We start from the raw sequence: 22,140 nt of genomic DNA, 5'->3' as shown, positions 1-22,140 counted from the left end.
GTGTTGCCTCTTCTGTAATACAGTCTATATGTATCCAATGGCTGAACAAGCTTTATTCATTTAGAATACCATTTAGAATTTAAAATCAGGGTGGGACGATACTGCATCAATGTGCACAGTCATATATTGAATTTGGAGATGACAATTTATCTGGAGGAGGTATGTTGTCATTTCAAACCTGACAACTAAAGTAATTCTGTGCAAATAATTGCACATAATTTATTAATGTTTGGGAAATATCATATAGGATCAGGCTTTTACATCATTCACCATCATCCCGCTTGCATTTGATTTTGTGCTTTTTATCTCCCCGACATTTTTAATGGTCAAACCTTTTCTTCACCAGACTGAACAGAACAACTCCTTTTCCATGACACCAATCTTATTTGTGGATATCTCTCAGTCCTAGTTTCACCTCTTGATGTTAATGAATATTTCAAATCACCATTAATTTAATATGAATTGTCAACATACTGTGGAGGTCTAATAGGAGGTATAATAAGTGGAAATGTATGTATTCCAAATTATTCAGGTTTGTAAAAACTCATAATGGTGGTGGACCTCAAAGGACATGTCTGAAAAGTACATCCACACTTGGTTTGATCAAAATGTGAAGGCCTCACCTACCCAAATTAGCCTGGTCTCCAAAATCAAGAAGCAAGTTTGAGGCCTGTACAGGCCACAAGGAAACAAGACACAAGTTCAACAACAAAGGGAAATTGGGAAAATCTGAGGCCCAAAATAACAGGAACAATGATTGTCAATAATAAGACTTATTCTCAAAGATCTTTTCTTATGAGAATAAAGCCAAACCCAAAATCCAAAGACAAAACCGGAAATCAGTCTTGATCTAAGCTTGGGGTTTGACACTATTTCTAACACATTATTATTAGAACACATTTCTTTACAGGGTATAACTGGTACTGCTTATTCATGGTTTCATTCTTACTTAACTAACTGATTTTGGTTCATTCAACTGCAGACTGCATTTTTCAGCATTCACTTGTTACAAGTGGTGTCCCACTGGTTTCAATACCAGGACTCTGGCTTTTTATTACCTACCTCCTTGGCATAATTGCTGTATGCATCATCATGGTATTCTGTTTCATTGTTAGGCTGATGACGTGCAGCATTATCTCTATATACAGTCATATGAAAAAGTTTGTGAGCCCCTCTTAATCCATTGGATTTTTGTTTATCATTGGCTGGGCTTTCAAAGTAGCAACTTCCTTTTAATAAATGACATGCCTTATGGAAACAGTAGTATGTCAGCAGTGACATTAAGTTTATTGGATTAACAGAAAATATGCATCATAACAAAATTAGACAGGTGCATAAATTTGGGCACCCCAACAGAGATTTGACATCAATACTTAGTTGAGCCTCCTTTTGCAAATCTAACAGACGCCTCTAGACGCTGTCCTCCTACAGCCTTTGATGAGTGTCTGGATTCTGGATGGAGGTATTTCTGACTATTCTTCCATACAAAATCTCTCCAGTTCAGTTCAATCTGATAGCCGCCGAGCATGGACAACCTGCTTAAAATCATCCCATAGATTTTCGATGATATTCAAGTCAGGGGACTGTGACGGCCATTCTAGAACATTGTACTTCTCCCTCTGCATGAATGCCTTTGTAGATTTTGAACTGTGTTTTGGGTCATTGTCTTGTTGGAATATCCAACCCCTGCGTAACTTCAATTTAGTGACTGATGCTTGAACATTATCCTGAAGAATTTGTTGATATTGAGTTGAATTCCTCCGACCCTCAACTTTAACAAGGGCTCCAGTCCCTGAACTGGCCACACAGCCCCACAACACGATGGAACCTCCACCAAATTTGACAGGAGGTAGCAGGTGTTTTTCTCAGGATGTGGTGTTCTTTTTCTGCCATGCAAAGCGCTTTTTGTTTTGACCAAATAACTCAATTTTTGTCTCATCAGTCCAAACCACTTTGTTCCAAAATGAATCTGGCTTGTCTAAATGAGCATTTGCATACAACAAGCGACTCTGTTTGTGGTGTGAGTGCAGAAAGGGCTTCTTTCTCATCACCCTGCCATACAGATGTTCTTTGTGTAAATTGCGCTGAATTGTAGACTGATGTACAGATACACCATCTGCAGCAAGATGTTCTTGCAGGTCTTTGGAGGTGATCTGTGGGTTGTCTGTATCCATTCTCACAATCATGCACATATGCCACTCCTGTATTTATCTTGCCCTGCCAGACCTGCTGGGTTTAACAGCAACTGTGCCTGTGGCCTTCCATTTCCTGATTCCATTTCTTACAGTTGAAGCTGACAGATTAAATCTCTGAGAATGTTTTTTGTAGCCTTCCTCTACAGCAGGATACTCAACAATCTTTGTTTTCAGATCTTTTGGGAATTGCTTTGAGGATCCCATGCTGTCTGTCGCTCTTCAGAGGAGAGTCAAAGGGAAGCACAACTAGCAATTGACCTCCTTAAATACCTTTTCTCATGATCATGATTGGACACACCGGTCTATGAAGTTCTAGGCTTAACAAGCTCATCCAATCAATTTGGTGTTGTAAGTAATCAGCACTGAGCAGTGACAGGCATTCAAATCAGCAAAATTACAAGGGGACCCACATTTTTGCACAGCCAGTTTTTCACATTTGATTTCATTTCATACAACTAAATACTACTTCACTAAAAATCTTTGTTCGAAGAACACCGCAGTACTCAGAAGTTCCTAGGAAATGAAAGACATACCACTGCTATCTTTATTGTTGAAAGGAGAGTAAATTATTACATAGACTCAGAGGGGTTTCCAAATTTTTTCATATGACTGTATATATAAAATCCAAAGTCTGTCTGCTTTTCACGAGAGAACTACTTAACGGATTTAGATCTGGTTTTTTCTATAATTTGTTTGAACATTCCAGTTGATTTTGTCACTTCTCTCATCGCGCTAACAATCATAGTTCACTTGCAGGAGTGATATATTCACGCTAATCTGAGACAGAGGCTGCAGGCCGAAGTGGAGGCGGAATCGTGACTTCAGAAGTAGGGAGCCAAGCAGAGCCCTCCTCGTTGTCCTGTTTCACTACTACGGGGGTGGAGCCGCAGGGGACAGCTGGTCAAATATATTTCCAATATAGCTATGGACATAAATTTAAAGCAGACATTGGTATTAACTTAATAAAACAACACAGCCAAAGACATTATAACATTGTCACTCATAAAAAAGTCATGTCCCAGGAGAAGAAACATTTAAAACAGAGTGAATAAAATCCTGTGGGGGACAGCTAGTATTCTAGAAAACTGTTTCTGGTTTGTTCTCCATCTGTTTTGCTTAGTTACCTTCATGATATTAAAACTTGGATGGCACATCATCTGCTCAATCTTAATAGTGCCAAGTCTGAGATTCGTCTTGTGAGCTCTAAAGCTACCCATTTAAAAATTTGGAAATGTTAACATCTGTATTGATGACAACCCTATTCCTTTTGTGCCTTGGTGTTGTTTAAGACAGCACCCTTTTCAGTGCCCTTTCAGTTTCAGATTAGTACTACATCCCATGCTTTCTTTTATCACCATCATGTGTCCTCATCCCTCACTGTTCTGCTCTGCGGCTAAGACACAATTTCATGCATTCATCACATCAAGCCTAGACTATTGTAACACTTTATTGTCTTGTAGCCCAGCTAAACTTACAAATAAGATGCAGTTAGCATTGAAATTCTGCTGCACGCTTACTGAGTTAAACTAAGGCTCATAGTTACACTGCACCTGTTCAATACACTATGTAGTTCACAGATTTCCTTTAAGTACAGTAGTGACTAAGATTCTGCTCCTCACTTACAAAGCACTTCATAATTTGGCTCCCACTTATTTAAAAGATCTTAGAAGTTTACACACTGAAACATTCAGTGCACTCTTCTACTTCTGACCTTTTTGTTGTCCCTTCAGTTCTTCTGTCCTCCATTGGAGGTCAGGCTTTTAGTTACGCTGGCTCCTCAGCTTTGGAATTCTCTCCCTCATTATTTTTGGATTCTTGTTTCTTATTTTAAAAGCACCTTAAAATTGATCTTTTTAGAATTTCCCTTTCGGTGCCGTAGATTTTATTCTTTGAAATTGTCCTGATTACTTGTTGTTTTTTTGTTTTCTTTATGATTTAATTAATTAATTTTAATTTATTAATTGCAAAGTTTTATGGTTTTATCTTGTAACTAGCTATGGTACCAGTCAAAGACAGGTAACAGAATAATTAAAAAAATATTTGCTATCTCTTACCCTAGATGTACCTGCAGCACCGTCTGTATTTGCGTGTGTGGAAGTCTCTTAACTAGCATTCTGTCTTTCATCCACATTCCCATAAAGCCTGCTTCTCAGACTCTGCTGTTATTTCCAAGACGTCTTTCTGTCTGGTTTTATAGTTGCCAATTTTGAAGGCGACCCTTCCAGCGTGCCTCATATGTCTTTACTCCTCATGCATCTCACACTCGCACTTCCTCTTTCACTAAGTCACCAAAGCCAAACTGACCAATCAGATTGCACAGAGGGACTGGACACACAGACCTTAGTGTTTTATTATATTAGATGTGTTCCTGAATGTCTACAAAGGCAAAATTAAATACAATTCATTAAAACTGTTATTATTAGTAGTTGTAATGTCCAACTTTAATTAATTTTTATTTAATTCTTGTGCACTTTAATAGTCTGAATTGTTTAATTTGCAATTTTAAACTGTGGAACAGAGGGGTAAATCAAGGAAAAATGTGTCTTAATTCCCAGCATTATGGAGGGCACTGTAGTTGCTGGTAGAATTAATAGTGCTACTGACTTAAATATTTTTAAGTGGCAGCTGTATAAATTAAAAATCTTTGAATTGGCAAAAGAAATTGGTAACTGCACTGTGTGGAATATGGCCGGACATTCATCCCAGCCAATACCCCCAGGCCGCCAGAGGGAGCCATCCCTGCGACATGGAGATGCCCCGAATTCCAGCAGGGCATCATGGACATTGGAGTTTTCCTGTACAACCCTGCTGGATAACATCGGGACCGCCAGGGGACGCTGTAGAGAGGCTCGGAGACTTCTATTTTACCTCTAATCCAGAAGTACCTCTTAGTCACAGCAACAGAAGAAATGATGTACACTGATCCCTCGCTATATCGCGCTTCGACTTTCGCTGCTTCACTCCATCGCGGATTTTAAATGTAAGCATGTCTAAATATATATCACGGATTTTTCGCTGGTTCCCGGATTTCTGCACACAATGGGTCTTTTAATTTATGGTACATGCTTCCTCAGTTTGTTTGCCCAGTTGATTTCATACAAGGGACGCTATTGGCGGATGGCTTAGAAGCTACCCAATCAGAGCATGTATTACGTATTAAATAAAACTCCTCAATGATATACGATATGCTTCCCGCGCGGTGCTTGATTGTTTGCTTTTCTCTGTCTCTCTCACTCTCTCTGACGTTCTCTGCGCCTGACGGAGGTGGTGTGAGCAGAGGGGCTGTTTGCACAGAGGCTGTTTGCCTAGAGGATATGGACGCTCCTCTAAAAAATGCTGCTTTATCGCGGTTCTTCGGCATACTTAAAAGCCCAAAAGCACGTATTGATTTTTTGATTGTTTGATTTTCTCTCGCTCTCTCTCTCTCTCTGACATTCTCTGCTCCTGACACGCATTCTTTAAAGAGGAAGATATGTTTGCATTCTTTTAGTTGTGAGAAAGAACTGTCATCTCTGTCTTGTCATGGAGCACAGTTTAAACTTTTGACTAAAGGGTGTTATTTCATGTCTAGAGGGCTCTAATAATGTTAACGGTGTGGGAGAGTTTATAAGGGCTTAAAATATATAAAAATAACTACACAAACATATGGTTTCTACTTAGTGGATTTTCATCTGTTGTGGGGAGTTCTGGAACGCAACCTTCGCAATCGAGAAGGGATTACTGTACTTCTGGGATGAAGAAGAAGAGTTTTGATCTGACCCGGAAGTGATAAGAATCATGTGGACTGAGAGGATCAGAAACACTTCTGGGTCAGGGACTATAAAAGGACTATAGGAAATTCCAGACAGGCGAGCTGAGTTGGGTGGCAGAGGGGCAACGCCTCTGGGAGTAGGAGGATTGGTTAATTGATTGAGTATTGATTATTGTATTGGTTTATGAGTATTGTGGTGTGGAGGGTGCTTTGTGCACTGTATTGTCCAAATAAATGAAATTATTGGACTTTTATCTGGTGTCTGGCGCTTGGTCTGAGGGTTCAAGAGGACGACAGCGCCCCCTATCTGTCACAACTGCTGCAACAATATTCGATGTGCCTGAGAAAGTGATGCGAGATTGGAGGAAGCAAAAAGATTTAAAAAAAAAAAAAAAATTAAATGTCACATTTTTGAACGTGAGTATAAGTCGGGGTCTGATCGATTTTTCAGGTTTCAAGACCTGACTTGTATGTGAGTAGATACAATAGTTTTTTCATGTGGAGTTCTGCCTTCCTCTCCTCAATGATTAGCTTTTGCTGTTTGGTGTGAGGTGGGAGTTTTATCTTAATTGTTATGTTTGATTCACTGTAACTAATATTTGTATATTATGGAAATCTGATAGCAAAAAAAGTGCAATGTCTTTTCATCTTAGAGGTATTCTGGGTATGGGAAATCCCTTTTTATTGCAGTACACAATTACATAATATTAATAAATTAGAGATGGAAAGAGGTTACATCCTGTTTTATTTAGGAGTCCTCCCATATCCCAAAAAATATTATGTTTAAATCATGACACTCAATTAACCAAATGTGCATTTGGGGGAATGTCTGCATGAGTGTGTTCTGAGATGGAGAGGCATCAGAGCCAGAGGTTCCTGTCTTGTGCCCAATGGTGTTGATTTAGGTTTCATTTCTTTGCAGTCTTGTATTGTAAGGAACAAATTTCAGCCATCATAAATTCTTTGTTGAAATTCTTATGTGTAACTGTAAATGAGTCAGTTTTCTTACTAGAAGGTAATTTTTTTTTTTTTAACCTAACGCAACAAAAGGCACTAAGGTTTCCTTTATTTCCAAGGATTCATTGTTTTTCAGTAGTTTCCATTTATGTTTAATCGGTTTCTATATTGTTCTGTGTTTTTTTTTTAACAAATCTGCCTGTAATTAACACTTGATTCACAAATCTGCCCGTGTAGCAGTTCTGTATTTAATAATTAATATAATCTATATTTTTATTTTAACTGAGAATTGTTAACAACAGTCAGAGGACAGAAAGATATGGAAGAAGATGATCCGCTGTGGCAACCCCTAACGGGAGCAGCCAGAAGAAGAAGAAGAAGAAGAAGACTGTACGCCAGTGGGTCCCAAACTCGGTCCGGGGATAACCACTGTGGCTGCAGGTTTCTGCATCAACCAGATTCACAATCGGTGCTAATAATCGATAACAACTGATCTCATTTAATTAGCTGGTTTTTTTTTTTACTCTTCTCTTATTCTGCATTCAGAAAAACACATCAGCATGTCAGTCAGGTTTTTACACTTATCAGACATTTATTTCTATTTTTTTCTAAAGTTATAAATGCTTAACTCTCTTAACTTGTTTTTCTATTTTCCCCTTTTCCTGTGTAGTTTGCTTTCTTCATTTAACCCGAATACTGACAATTAACAACTAGCGTAGCAGACACCCAGGAAGATTAAAGCAGCAATGACTTCAATGTCAGAACTGCTAATTAGTAAATAATCAATTAAATAACCAGAACACTTGGAAAAGCAGAATGAGAATTAGGTTTAAAATACTGTTAATTAAAAAAAAACTACATATTCCCTATATAACTACTTCCATCCATTCATTATCCAACCCGCTATATCCTAACTACAGGGTCACGGGGATCTGCTGGAGCCAATCCCAGCCAACAAAGGGCGGAAGGCAGGAAACAAACCCTGGGCAGCGCGCCAGCCCACCGCAGGGCACACACACACACCAAGCACCCGCTAGGGACAATTTAGATTTGCCAATGCACCTAACCTGCATGTCTTTGGACTGTGGGAGGAAACCCACGTGGACACGGGGAGAACATGCAAACTCCACGCAGGGAGGACCCGAGAAGCGGACCCGGGTCACTTAACTGCGAGGCAGCATCGCTACCCACTGCGCCACCATGCCGCCCATATAACTACTTATTACATTTTAATAAAAATCTACCAAACTTAGTCTGTAATTTCTACATTGATTCCAAAACACAGAAACAGGAAAATAATAACTCACTTAATTAGGCTAACAAGCCAATGAAAAATGGAAGTGCGTTGGAATAAAAAACCTGCAGCCACAGGGGGTCCCCAGGACCGACTGCTCTACGCCTAGACTCATTGATGAACACTATACAAAAAATAATTTGTACTGTATTGTATTGTATTCAGAGACTCCTTTATGTGTGCAAAGTAGTTATACGTAAGTACTACAGAAGCTAAAAGGCAGAAAAATGTCATAGATCCAACGTGAACTTGCTTTTGCCATCTTTGTTAAAAACAACAGAAACATTTTATTTTTTACAAGACCTTTCTTGTTTTAACTGGCACTTGTTTTATCTTGTGTTTTCTTATTTATACAAGTATCATCAGGGATGAAAAACACTCAAAAATGAAACATCAAATTCTCAGAAGCGTACTGGGAATACTGAAATAGTTAATGGCAGGTTTATATATTTATTTCTCAAACTCCTGGGAATTGTTCATACTTTTTTTGTTCTCTTCATCAATCCTCGTCTCCCAACGTGCCTTCCAAATTCAAACAACATTGTCTCTTCAGCGCATGAAAATTAATAGCATGCCGTCTCTCCCCTGCTGCTTTTGGATTCTGATTCGCTATGTTGTATCAACGATCGGAGTGGCACATATCTTGTTATACAAGCTTCATTAGAATGAATTCACAAACACATTTCTTTGATCGGACTGCAGTGGTCATCTGCAATTGACAATCTGTCCATGTGGTGAGACTCAATCAATTTGAAGGACACCGGGTGCTGCATTTTTGTTTTTTTCTTGTGAGCTATAGGTTAAACACTGAACACATAATACAAAATAACATCTGTGAAGGAAAAGTAAGCATAATTTAGACCCTTTACAAGATTCTCTTCTAATGAGGCTCACAGCCTAACATATTAGAACCTGTGAATATTTTATACACTTGGGGCTGCGTGAAAGAAAAAGATTTGCTTCAAAGTCATCTCAGTCTTAGGGAGTCACTGATTAAAACTGGAGGATGTGCTCATGAAAGATTAGAGAGACCCCACAACTAAAGGTGGCTATAATGTCTATCTGGTATGGGGCCTGAGGATGTGGTGCCACTCTTGAGGATAAATTACACATTTGGGGGTATCTGTTCTTTTTAATAATAGCTGACTGCAATTTTCAAAGTACAGTCCCAGGTAGCATAGAATAAAGGTGGCCTTGCATGCTTGCCTTAAGCCATTAGAGTGTACCGTACCCTCTGATCACAGGCTATTGAATGTTGAGTGCTTTAGTAGTAAAACTGGAATTGTCAGTCTGTGCTAAGTCTCAGCAGTGTTGTCAATTCTAAGAGCATATACAGTATATACACCATGTGGAGAGACAATGCGATGGTAGTTGTGGACCAGGATGACCAGAGTATCATCCCCGTCATACAGCTAGCCTTATAATATTACCTGTCATTTGTGAAGGGTAACACTTTACATGAAGTGTTCATAATTACACCGTAACTACTATGTAATTACCTGAATAAGTACAGTGTAACTATGAGTTATTACTCTTGTGGTGTATGGCCGGCCATTTATCCCGGCCAATACCCCCAAGCCGCCAGGTGGAGCCCTCCCTGCAGTGTGGAGGTTCCCCGAAGACCAGCAGGGCATCATGGACATTGCAGTTTTTATACACAGCCCTGCAGGATGCCATGGGAGCCACTAGGAGACGCTGCAGGGAGGATCAGTGTTTATTTACACTACGCCCCGGAAGTACGTCCAAGTCACAAGGACAAGGGGAATGACGTGCTTCCGGGGTGAAGAAAAGGATTTTTTATCTGACCCGGAAGTGATAGGAGATCACATGGACTGGGGATTGGGACACTTCCAGGAAGGGACAATAAAAGGATTGTGGGAGCTCCCAAACGGTGAGCTGAGCTGGGTGGAAGGGTGGCAACGCGTCTGGGAGTGGAGGATTGTTTGTTGTTAGCGTATTGGTGAATTAATGAGTATTGTGGAGGAGAGGGTGCTTTGTGCACTGTGTCTTATGAATAAAGTCATCTTTTGGACTTTTATCTGGTGTCTGGCGTATTGGACAAAGGTTCAAGGGAGCGATACTGCCCCCTATCGGTCACACTCTGTACTTACTGTGTAATACAGTGTAACACTATAGTTAATTACTCAGTTGTCATTGTTATTCCACAGTTAATGTAATTTAAATGCAGCTTTTACCAAATGAGACTTTTAGCTAACGTAAAGGCTTTTCTTTCTTTTAGTGATCTTGAAAAGTCTATCCATGCTTTTATAACATCTCATTTGGATGATCACAATTCTTTGTGTGTAGGTGTTGACCAAGCCTTGTTACGACGCCTACAGCTAGTCCAGAACGCTTATTGACTGGCTCTTGCAAGCGTGACCATATTTCACCCAAACCATTGGCTGGATTCGCTTCAGAATCAATTTTAAAATTCTATTACTTATTTTAAATGTATGAATGGAAGAGCCCGGTCTTACCTCTCTGAATTTCTGCACTTGTGTGTGCCAACAAGAGAGCTGCGGTCTACTAGCCAGATGCTCTTACACTGCATTCCAAATTATTAAGTGACATACCATAGACATTTGGTTTTTAGTTTTTCCATGAACGTTCTTGCTTGTTTTTTGTCTCCTGTCTTTTTAAATAACTGATGATCTTAAGTTAAGAGAAACCTACGTAAGGAGTCTGTTCCACATTATTAAGCAAGTCACAGTTCTCATGCTATATGGAGAGAAAGAAAGATCTTTCTGAAGATGAAAAACATGAGATAGTGCAATGTATTGCAAAAGGCATGAAAACAATTGATATTTTACAAAAACTGAAGAGAAATCATCGAACAGTGAAAAGATTTGTGTGTGATTCACAGCAGCACGGACAGATTTGGTCAGATAAAGGATTATTAAAGAAGGTGTCTGTCCAGCAAATAAGTCATATTAAAAGAGCTGCTATTAAGAAGCCACTGATGAGCAGCAAACAGGCATTTGAAGCTGCTGGTGTCTCTGGGGTGCCAAGAACCTCTTGATGCAGGATCCTCCAGAGGTTTGCACTTGAGCATAAAGCTGTATTTTGGCCAACCCTAACCAATACTCACAAAGAGAAATGTTTGCAGTGGGCTCAGAAATACATGAAGACTAATTTTCAGTTTTATTCACTGCTGCATTCGATGGTCCAGATGAATGGAGTTCTGGAGAGTACGTGAAAAGCCACCCTTTAGCTGGTCGTGGGTGGTAGTGTGGCTGGAGCAGTTCCCAAGCATGATACGGGCTTGGGCATTTACACACTGAAGTGCACAGGTGTGTGATCGCCCGTGTCCATAATTGATGCCAGGAGCTGCTAATCGCCACACCTGTGCCATGTCCCCATTATAAATAGGAGAACCGTTAGTGTGGAGGGGAGAAGCAAAGAAAGGGAAGAGAAAGCTGGAGGTTAAGGGAGAAGAAGGCTGGTGGAGGGAAGAGCCGGTGCGAGAGAGCAAGAGTGAGCAGACTCGTTGGTGGATGCAGGCAGCTGGTAGGAGAGCTCCTGAGGAGGAGTGTTAGGCCCACACTCGGTGGGGGCAGGGGGAAGCGGAGTGCTTCAGAGGAGCTGGAGTGACCAGCAGCATAGATGACTCACCACATAAGACCGCGGGAGCCAGGGAGGCCTGGAAGAGTTGAGCTCTAGCGTGAGCACCCTGGCCGTTGAGGGAACCCGAGTCTTGGCCTGGTGGGAGCTCTACATAGCCAGGGGACGGAATGCTACCGGACCCGTTTGGAAGGCAGCTGCAACTGCAGGTAGGGCGACTCCCCTGTTGCAGGGCCCAAATGGGAGAAGCAGGGCAGTCACAGGCTAAAGGAAGAAGGCTCCAGGTTTTTAAAAGGGGACTGTTTCCAGCCTTGTTTCAAAGGAAGATTTATTGGATTTTTAATCTCCACTTTTATCACCCTGTTTTTATAGATTATTTATTCATTGAAACATCTTGAATTACTGCACTATTCATTTGGATACTGTTTTGGATTCATTTTTAATAAAAGTACTTACACATTTTGCACCATCTTCTTGCTCAGTTTGATTTGTCCCAGTTCATCCGGTTACATTACCGACAGTGATGGGTTCAAAAGGCTCCTAAATGGGAAAAGGGAGCATGGAGCAGGACCCACACTGTCACATAGATCCCTTAAGGGTCCATAAGGATGTAGTGTTCCTAACTGACCATTTCTTGCCATGGTATATAAAGAAGAACTGTGCCTTTCAGAATAAAATTATTTTCACGCAAGACAACGCATCCTCATGTTACAAAAACGCCATTGACTCCTTGGTTGCTATGAGCACAAAGGGAGAAAAAAATCATGGTATGACCACCATCATCCCCTGACCTCAACCCTATAGAGAACCTGTGGAGCATCCTCAAAATGAAGATCTATAAGGGTGGGCGGCAGTATACGTCAAAACAGCAGCTCTGGAAGGCAATACTGGCAAATCCTCAAATGGAGGAAACTACACATGGACTTACAAGTTCAATGGATGTGAGAGTTGTTAATGTCCTACCAAAGAAGGGCTCATAAATTAATATGTAACTCGATCTGTAAATATCATTTTCTGATTTCAAATGCATTTATTTTTTGAAAAATGATCTCTTAATACAACAAATACAACAGATTTCAGTTTTGAATTCTTTATTACCTATTGAATACTACAAACCTACAAACTCTGTCGTGTATAACAATGTGGAACACTGTATTTTAAGTTGTTTTAAAAATTTTAAAAAAGCTGTTGTCATCATTAGTAGTTTTGCTTGTAATAAAATCCACATCTTATATATACAGTGTGAAGGATGGCCGGCCATTTATCCCGGCCAATACCCCCAAGCCGCCAGGTGGAGCCCTCCTTGCAGCATGGAGGTCCCCAGAAGACCAGCAGGGCATCATGGACAATGGAGTTTTTATGCAAAGCCCTGCTGGATGCCGTGGGGGCCACAGGAGGGAGGTGCAGGGAGGACCGAGGGCTTCTTCGTGCCCTGTGACCCGGAGGTTCGTCATAGGAAGAGCGACGGACTTCCGGGTTGAAGAAAAGAACTTTTACCTGACCCGGAGGTGATTGAGGATCACATGGACTGGGGATTGAGAACACTTCCGGGTCAGGGATTATAAAAGGAATGTGGGAGCTCCCAGAAGGCGAGCTGAGCTGGGTGGAAGGGTGGCAACGCGTCTGGGAGCTGGAGGATTGTATTATTGTGATTTATTGGTGATTTATATGAGTATTGTGGTGGAGAGTGTGCTTTGTGCACTGTGGCACTGGTGTCTGGAGTCGTGGACAGGGGTTCAAGGGAGCGAGAGTGCCCCCTATCGTTCACAACAGTAAACGTCTATGCGTGGAAGTATGTGTGTCTGTCCGGCCCGGAAGTAAGAGGTGGAGTCCAGGTAAGGTCGCTAAGATAGAAGTGAGGCCAGCACATCAGCAAAATGAAAAAGAAAGACAAACTCGCTTAGCTGCTAACATCAGCAAAACGGTATCCCTTTTACTTTTCCTCCTGCCGCTAATACACAAGCGATGCGAGCATGTCAGTAAAACGAAACCTTCTAGGAGAGAGATGGCCAGAGTAGTTCCTTTGAATTTTTTTTTCTGATGATTTCAATAGTTTCTAGGACCCCGGGGCTTTTTACAGCTAGGGCTTATACAGCTAGTTATAATAGAATTGTTGAGGATAAAAAATACTCAATCGTATTGACTTTTTAGGAACAAAAACAGCATGTACCTAATTATTTGGAACGCAGAGTAGCTGTGCCGAGGTTGAGGTTGAAGCAAAGGTGGGATCGGACTTTTGTGGTGGCTGCTCCTCTTCTTTGGAATGGCTGGCCTTATTATATTAGGTCAGCCCCAACACTGGCCATTTTAAAATTATCATTAAAGACTTCTCTCTTCTTGTTGGCATTTAACCCTACAAGAGGTTGACATTAGGAGTATAGGAACCTAATCAAGGACGTTTTTAAATGGTGCAACTCATACCACCTACAACTGAACACCAGCAAAACCAAGGTGCTGGTGGTGGATTTTAGGAGGACCAGACCCCTCATGGACCCGGTGATCATCAGAGGCGACTGTGTGAAGAGGGTACAGACCTATAAATACCTGGGAGTGCAGCTGGATGATAAATTGGACTGGACTGCCAACACTGCTGCTCTGTGCAAGAGAGGACAGAGCCGACTATACTTCCTTAGAAGGCTGGCGTCCTTCAACTTCTGCAATAAGATGCTGCAGATGTGTTACCAGACGGTTGTGGCGAGCGCCCTCTTCTACCCGGTGGTGTGCTGGGGAGGCAGCATAAAGAAGAAGGACGCCTCACACCTGGACAAACTGGTGAGGAAGGCAGGCTCTATTGTAGGCACAGCGCTGGACAGTTTGACATCCATGGCAGAGCGATGGGCACTGAGTAGGCTCCTGTCAATCATGGAGAATCCACTGCATCCACTGAACAGGATCATCTAAAGACAGAGGAGCAGCTTCAGTGACAGACTGCTGTCACCGTCCTGCTCCACTGACAGACTGAGGAGATTGTTCCTCCACCACAATATGCAACTCTTCAGTTCCACCCAGGGGGGTAAACGGTAACATTATACAAAGTTATTGTCTGTTATACCTGCATTTTTATCACTCTTTAATTTAATATTGTTTTTTATCAGTGTTGTGATGTAAGATTTTGCATATAACTTGATAAATGTTTTGTATGTCTTTATTTGTAATTTAGGCAAAGCAATGTAATTTAGTGTTACTTTGGTGAGAGGCATTCGTGTTTGCCATCGTTTATGACTTTTCTTTGTAATATTACGACAGGATTTGGGGGATGTGTCTTAAACCAGTTTGATGAGTATTTCTTTACTAAAGTCTTTCTCCCATCCCCCACACAAAGCCAGGTTAGCTTAACATATGGTCGTGGGGGGTTGCAGGTGTTAAGATGTACTTTTTCCCCCATTGATCTGAGATATGGCTGTCTGGATTGGCTGTAGGGGTTGGACAGAAAACCTATAAATTTGCTTGCTCAACCACATTCTCTCTCTCTAACCAACATATGATGAAGAAGCATCTGTCTTGCTAACCTGTGATGGTACAGAAGTATCTTTCTCTTACTGATCTGATGAAGAAGACCATCACACCATGAACTGAAGACAAGACAACGAAGAGCACAGCTTCAGCCATTTTGAACAGACATGTGGCTAAAAGCTGAGCACCAATGAGGCCTTAACTAGAGACATTAAGTAACTACAAGTCTGTGTGCCACCTGAATTACCCATCACCATTTAATCAGGTTGTATGGTTGCCAATGTTCAAATGTACTTTGCATTTTGTTATTATTTATGAATATTATCAGTAATACATTATTTTATGTGTAACTTAACTCCTGCTTGTCTTTTTACTACATCTAATTGCCTGAGGTTATAGATATTGAAGGGAAGGTGGTGATAAGTTATATACAATAATACCTTAAACAGTGGAAAGTCTGTGAGATTAGGCATTCTAAGGATACATATTAATAATACAATAGGGGTAAGTAGAGCATAATATATTACTCTAACAAGATAAAACAATCAGTATGCTGCTGCTGCTGGATTATGTGAATTTCCCCTTGGGATTAATAATCTATCTATCATGTCTGTAAATGAAGGCTCACGTACATTCATGAGGATTAACATGTATGCATGCGTGTATGTATTATGAGTTTATCTTTTATCTAATGGTTGGTTATGTTAGCAGTTTTGTGAAGTGCGTCTATATATATTTTTAATTGTTTCTTTTACCTTTTCTTGTACAGCACTTTGGTTTAGTTCTGGCTGTTTTAAACGTGCTTTGTAAATATAGTTTGACTTGTCTTTCTGACCTGTGCAATATAACAAAATATTTTTATAGATTTTTTTGTCAATTACTATATTATACCCTGTCTTTCACAGTGATCACCATTACAAGTCACCTCAAGAAACAAATGAACATTACCTTAATCATACCTTAAGGACTCACCATATGTTTTTGTCCGGCTGCAAAAGTGAATTAATGCGATTCACTATCCAACTGAAAAGTCGCCCGTAAAGAGCCTTGGACATGGCATCCCTTACATCGGCCGCTTTGGCAACTGTATTTGTGCGAATGATGGTTTCTCCACGTGTCACCACACAGTGAGATGTTAAGGCTTCCTGAAGCTCCTCGGCACCAATGCTCAGGAGGTCAGCAGCTGTGGGAAAGAAAAATGGCAAAAAAGAAAGCAATGCACGACCAGCTGAAGGGTTTGTTTGTAAAGTGACCGGGGACATTTCAACTGTACTTTACTCTTTTTACATTACAAAAGGTTTAATTTGGTGGTTTTTTTTTTTTGGTATATGACAAATTGCATGAAAGTAGCAGCCTTGTACTTCTCATGTATGTCCAGTGGCAAGAAAAAGCATGTGAGCCCTTTGGAAATAACCACATTTATGAATAAATTTGTCTTAAAATATGGTCAGATCTTCGTCTAGTTTACAATTATGAACAAATATAATCTGTTTTATCCAGTAACACATGTTTATGCTGTTCTTTTACATATTGAGAAAATCATTCAAACATTCATGGTGTAGGGTGAAAAGAAGTTGTCAATAGAGTTGGCAAAGATGGATCAGTTTAAGTTCTTGGGATCAACAGTACAGAGTAATGGAAATTGTAGAAGAGAGGTGAAAAAGAGTGTGAAGGCAGGGTGGAATGGGTGGAGAAGAGTGTCAGGAGTGATTTGTGACAGACGGGTATCAGCAAGAAGGAAAGTGAAGGTCTACAGGACAGTAGTGAGACCAGCTATGTTATATGGGTTGGAGACGGTGGCACTGACCAGAAAGCAGGTGGCAGAGTTAAAGATGTTAAGATTTGCATTGGGTGTGATGAGGATGGACAGGATTAGAAATGAGGACATTAGAGGCTCAGCTCAGGTGGGACGGTTGGGAGACAGTCAGAAAGGCGAGATGGCGTTGGTGTGGACATGTGCAGTGGAGAGATGATGAGTATATTGGGAGAAGGATGCTAAGGTTAGAGCTGCCAGGGAAGAGGAAAAGAGGAAGGCCTAAGAGAAGGTTTATGGATGTGGTGAGAGAGGACATGACGGTGATGGGTGTAACAGAACAAGATGCAGAGGACAGAAAGGTATGGAAGATGATGATCCGCTGTGGCAACCCCTAATTGAAGCAAACATCACACAATTTGCGCAAAAAAAAAAAAAAAAAAAGGAGCAGTGTTACAGAATAATGATCCGAAAAACACCTCAGAATCTACAATGGAATACCTCAAGAGGAGCTGACAGTTTTGCCATGGCCCTCAAAGACCCCCAACATAAATAGAATTGAAAATCTGTGGTATATCTCAGAAAAGCAGTGCATGCAAGATGGCCCAAGAATCCTGGAGAGTTAGAAACCTTTTGTGAGAACGAATGGACAAAAATACCCCAATTAAGAACTGAAAGACTCTTAGCTGGCTGAAAAAACAGTTTACAAGCTGCAATACTTGTCAAAAGGGGTCTTTACAAAAGTACTGATCATATCAGGTACCCATACTTTTTGTTCAGGCTTTTTTGGCATGTTTGTACCTGTGAATGATGGGAACAAGAACGTAATCTTGTTTAAAAACTAAAGAGTTTTAAAGTAATGTGTTATCTGTAACTTTATGCCTTTTGGCGATCAGTTTATCTTCAGGGATCAGGTTGAGGAGATCCTGAAGAGGTGGAGATATGAGAAGAGAGGAATGAAGGTCAGTAGGACCACCAAGACAGAATACGTGTGTGTGAATGAGAGGGAGGTCAGTGGAATGGTGAGGATGTAGGGAGTAGAGTTGGCGAAGGTGGATGAGTTTAAATACTTGGGATCAACAGTACAGAGTAATAGGGATTGTGGAAGAGAAGTGAAAAAGAGAGTGCAGGCAGGGTGGAGTGGGTGGAGAAAAGTGTCAAGAGTGATTTGTGACAGACGGGTATCAGCAAGAGTGACAGAGAAGGCCTACAGGATGGTAGAGAGACCATCTATGTTATATGGGCTGGAGACGGTGGCACTGACCAGAAAGCAGGAGACAGAGCTGGAGGTGGCAGAGTTAAAGATGCTAAGATTTGCATTGGGTGTGACGAGGATGGACAGGATTAGAAATGAGGACATTAGAAGGTCAGCTCAAGTTGGATGGTTGGGAGAGAAAGTCAGAGAGGCGAGATTGCGTTGGTTTGGACATGTGCAGAGGAGAGATGCTGGGTATATTGGGAGAAGGATGCTAAGGATCTATGTTAATTAGTGTTCTCAGATTTTAATTCTTACTTTGTCTTTTTTCTCTTTCTTCATCATGTAAAGCACTTTGAGCTACATTATTTAGATGAAAATGTGCTATATAAATGAATGTTGTTGTTGTAAGGATAGAGCTGCCAGGCAAGAGAAAAAGAGGAAGGCCTAAGAGAAGGTTTATGAGAGAGAACATGCAGGTAATGGCAACCCCATCGGGAGCAGCTAGAAAGGGTTACAAAGTAATTTCAAAAAGTTTAGATGTTCATCAGCACACAGTTAGACAAACGGTGTGTAAATGGAGACAATTTAGTACTGTGGCTGCTATCTCTAGACATGGGCATCCAACAAGATGATTCCAAAGGCACAGTGTTAAATGGCCAATGAGGTTAAAAAAAAGAACCTTCAAAGGAATCATTGCAACAAGTTGACATCTCTGTTCATGAGTTCTACTGTACACACAACATTGAATATGCATGGAGTCCAAGGCAGGACACCAAGGAGGAAGCCACTTCTCTCCAAAAAATAAAAAAAATAAACATTTCTGCTTGTCTGAAGTTTGCCAAGGACCATTTTTTACACCCCACAGTGCCACTGGGAAAATGTTTTGTGAACTGATTAAATTAAAGTTGAATAGTTCAGGATGACATAAAAAGATCACCACATACAAACAGTAAAGTAGGAGGGAACATCATGAGTGACAGATGGACAGCTTGCCATCATCAAGGGGAAAATGATTTCCCAAATGTATCAAAGTATTATTTATAGGGTGTATTGATAAGGGTGATGAGACAGAGGAGAGGAGTCGGGGTGGAGTTGGTGTCTTGGTGCAGAGAGAATTGTCTGCAACTTGACATCAGCAAAACCAAGGAACTGTTTATTGACTTTCACCGCACCAAGAGTCTCTACATTGGGTCACTATTCACGGAGTGGATGTAGAGGTGGTGCTCTCCTAAAAGTACTCGGGGGTCCACATCAATGACCAGTAGGACTAGTTCTGGAACACAGAGGAAACTAGAGAAGAAAGGGCAGAGTTAGACTCTTTTCCCTTAGGAGAATGTGTTACGTTAAAGTGGGTAGTGACATCCTTCACATCTTCTACAACATGGCCTGTGCAATGTTCTACAAAGTGGTGTGCTTGGCTGGTAACATCACTTCAAGAGAGACCCACTAAATCAACAAGCTAATTAAAGGGGTAGGCTCAGTTATGGGATGTACTTCAGTCCCCCTGGAGGTAGCAGCGAAAGACTGAATGATGAACATTATGAACAATGCTGCACATCCTCTCTCTGACACACTAACACTTAGGACTTCCAGTGCACTAGATATTCAGTAGAAGTTTGTCAAGAAACTCTGCGGGGGCTTCTTTATACCAACAGCAATATGCCTGCATTATGCCTTGCTTGGACTGGGACTGCCAATTCAGAAGAATTTTTTTCTTTCCTTCTTCATTGTTAGTCATTCTGGTCTGTGTTCAGACCTTAGTGTATTCAAATGTATATTTATTTATGTACTTAATTATTTAAAGAGCTTCTATAAAAAGCCAAATGTCCCCTGGGAACTAATAAAGTTCTGTCTGTCCTACTGGATAATGTCATAGTGTCTGGCAAGTGAAACTCCGTAGATGATGAAATGGAACAATAACCCTAAAAATCGAAGTAAATTGACAAAGTGGTTTCAATAAACTCAATGTCAAATTTATTTATATAGCACATTTAAAACAACATAGGAATGCTGTGGAAAAAGTGCTTTACAATAATAGAATAAAAGAAAAACATACAATTAACATGAATAACATAAATAGAAATAAAAGAACATAAATAATAAATAGAAGTAATGTTCCATCCATCCATTATCCAAGCCGCTATATCCTAACTACAGGGTCACGGGGGCCTGCTGGAGCCAATCCCAGCCAACACAGGGCGCAAGGCAGGAAACAAACCCTGGGCAGGGCGCCCGCCCACCACAGAGAAGTAATGTTACATAATCAAAATGAGGAAACCATCAGTATTGCTGAAGGTCATGGAATGCAAGTGAATAGAAATAAGTCTTTAATCTCGTTTTGAACAGTTTATTTGTAGACGAGTCCTTTATGTGATGAGGTAAAGAGTTCCACAGGCGAGGGGCAGCAGCTGCAAAGGCCCTGTCCCCCTTGGTTTTACACTTGGTACGAGGGACAACAAGAAACAACTGACCAGAAGATCTAAGTGCTCTGGACGGCTGGTGTAAAACACACAATTCAAATAAAGAGGCAGGAGTGAGCCCATGTAAAGATTTAAAAACTAGCAACAAGTTTTTTAAAATCAATTTGAAAACTGACAGGCAGTCAGTGTAAAGAAGCTAATATTGGAGAAACAGAGTCAGACTTGTTTGCCCCAACCAGGAAGCGAGCGGCAGCACTCTGGACCAACTGTAACCTGCGTATCAGGGATTTGCTAATCCCAGAATACAGCGAGTTGCAGTAATCAAGGCGAGAAAAGATAAAAGCAGGAGTAGCTTTCTCAAGATCCCTAGAAGATAAAAAAGGCTTGATCTTACCTCATAGACGAGGCCGGAAAAAGCAACTCTTGACTACAGAATTAACTTGCTTCTCAAAAGAGAGGTTAGTGTCAAAGATTTTTTAGGAGGCCCAGGCCCCTCATGGACCCTGTGATCATCAGAGGCGATTGTGTGCAGAGGGTGCAGACCTATAAATACCTGGGAGTGCAGCTGGATGACAAATTGGATTGGACTGCCAAAACTGATGCTCTGTGTAAGAAAGGACAGCGCAGACTATACTTCCTTAGAAGGCTGGCGTCCTTCAACATCTGCAATAAGATGCTGCAGATGTTCTACCAGATGGTTGTGGCGAGTGCCCTCTTCTACGCGGTGGTGTGCTGGGGAGGCAGCATAAAGATGAAAGACGCCTCACGCCTGGACAAACTGGTGAGGAAGGCAGGCTCTATTGTAGGAGTGAAGCTGGACAGTTTGACATCTGTGGCAGAGCGACGGGCGCTGAGCAGGCTCCTGTCAATTATGGACAATTCACTGCATCCATTGAACAGGATCATCTCCAGGCCGAGGAGTAGCTTCAGTGACAGACTTTTGTCACCGTCCTGCTCCACTGACAGACTGAGGAGATTGTTCCTCCCCCACACTATGTGACTCTTCAATTCCACCCAGGGGAGTAAATGCTAACATTATTCAAAGTTAATGTCTGTTTTTACCTGCATTTTTATCACTCTTTAATTTAATATTGTTTTTTATCAGTATGCTGCTGCTGGATTATGTGAATTTCCCCTTGGGATCAATAAAGAATCTATCTATCTAAAAAGATACCACCAAGACTGCGGACTTGAGGTCTGCAAAAGACGGAGAAAGTGCCGAGAAGTCCAAGACCAATTTGGGCTTTAGCTGGTGGACCCACTACAAGCACCTCCATTTTATTTTGATTCAGATCAAGAAAATGTTTAGCCATCCAGGGTCTTAGTTCAGAAAGACTGCTGTGCAGTTGATTTATTGCAGACGGGAATATAAACCTGAGTATCATCAGCATAACAGTGAAAAGAAATGTTATAAATAGCTCCAATAGGGTGAACAAAATAAGACCCAAAATGGATCCCTGAGGAACACCACATTTAAGAGGAGCAGCAGACGAAAAAGAGGAATGCAACTGAAATATTGCATTTTTGGAGTTGCCCAGTCACAGCCTAAACCTTAACT

General features: G+C 41.1%; 1 protein-coding gene across 1 annotated transcript in view; it reads right to left on the bottom strand.

Moving 5' to 3' along the window:
- myo3b (myosin IIIB) overlaps positions 1-22,140 on the bottom strand; it is a 524,448-nt gene that overhangs the window by 331,739 nt on the left and 170,569 nt on the right. Inside the window, exon 12 of the mRNA XM_039757595.1 lies at positions 16,184-16,394. Within this exon, the coding sequence (XP_039613529.1) occupies positions 16,184-16,394 (211 nt within the window). The remainder of the gene's footprint in view (positions 1-16,183; positions 16,395-22,140) is intronic.

This window comes from Polypterus senegalus, chromosome 6 (genome assembly GCF_016835505.1).
Source record: "Polypterus senegalus isolate Bchr_013 chromosome 6, ASM1683550v1, whole genome shotgun sequence".
Classification (NCBI taxonomy): domain Eukaryota; kingdom Metazoa; phylum Chordata; class Cladistia; order Polypteriformes; family Polypteridae; genus Polypterus; species Polypterus senegalus.
This window is presented reverse-complemented; position numbering and strand designations above follow the sequence as displayed.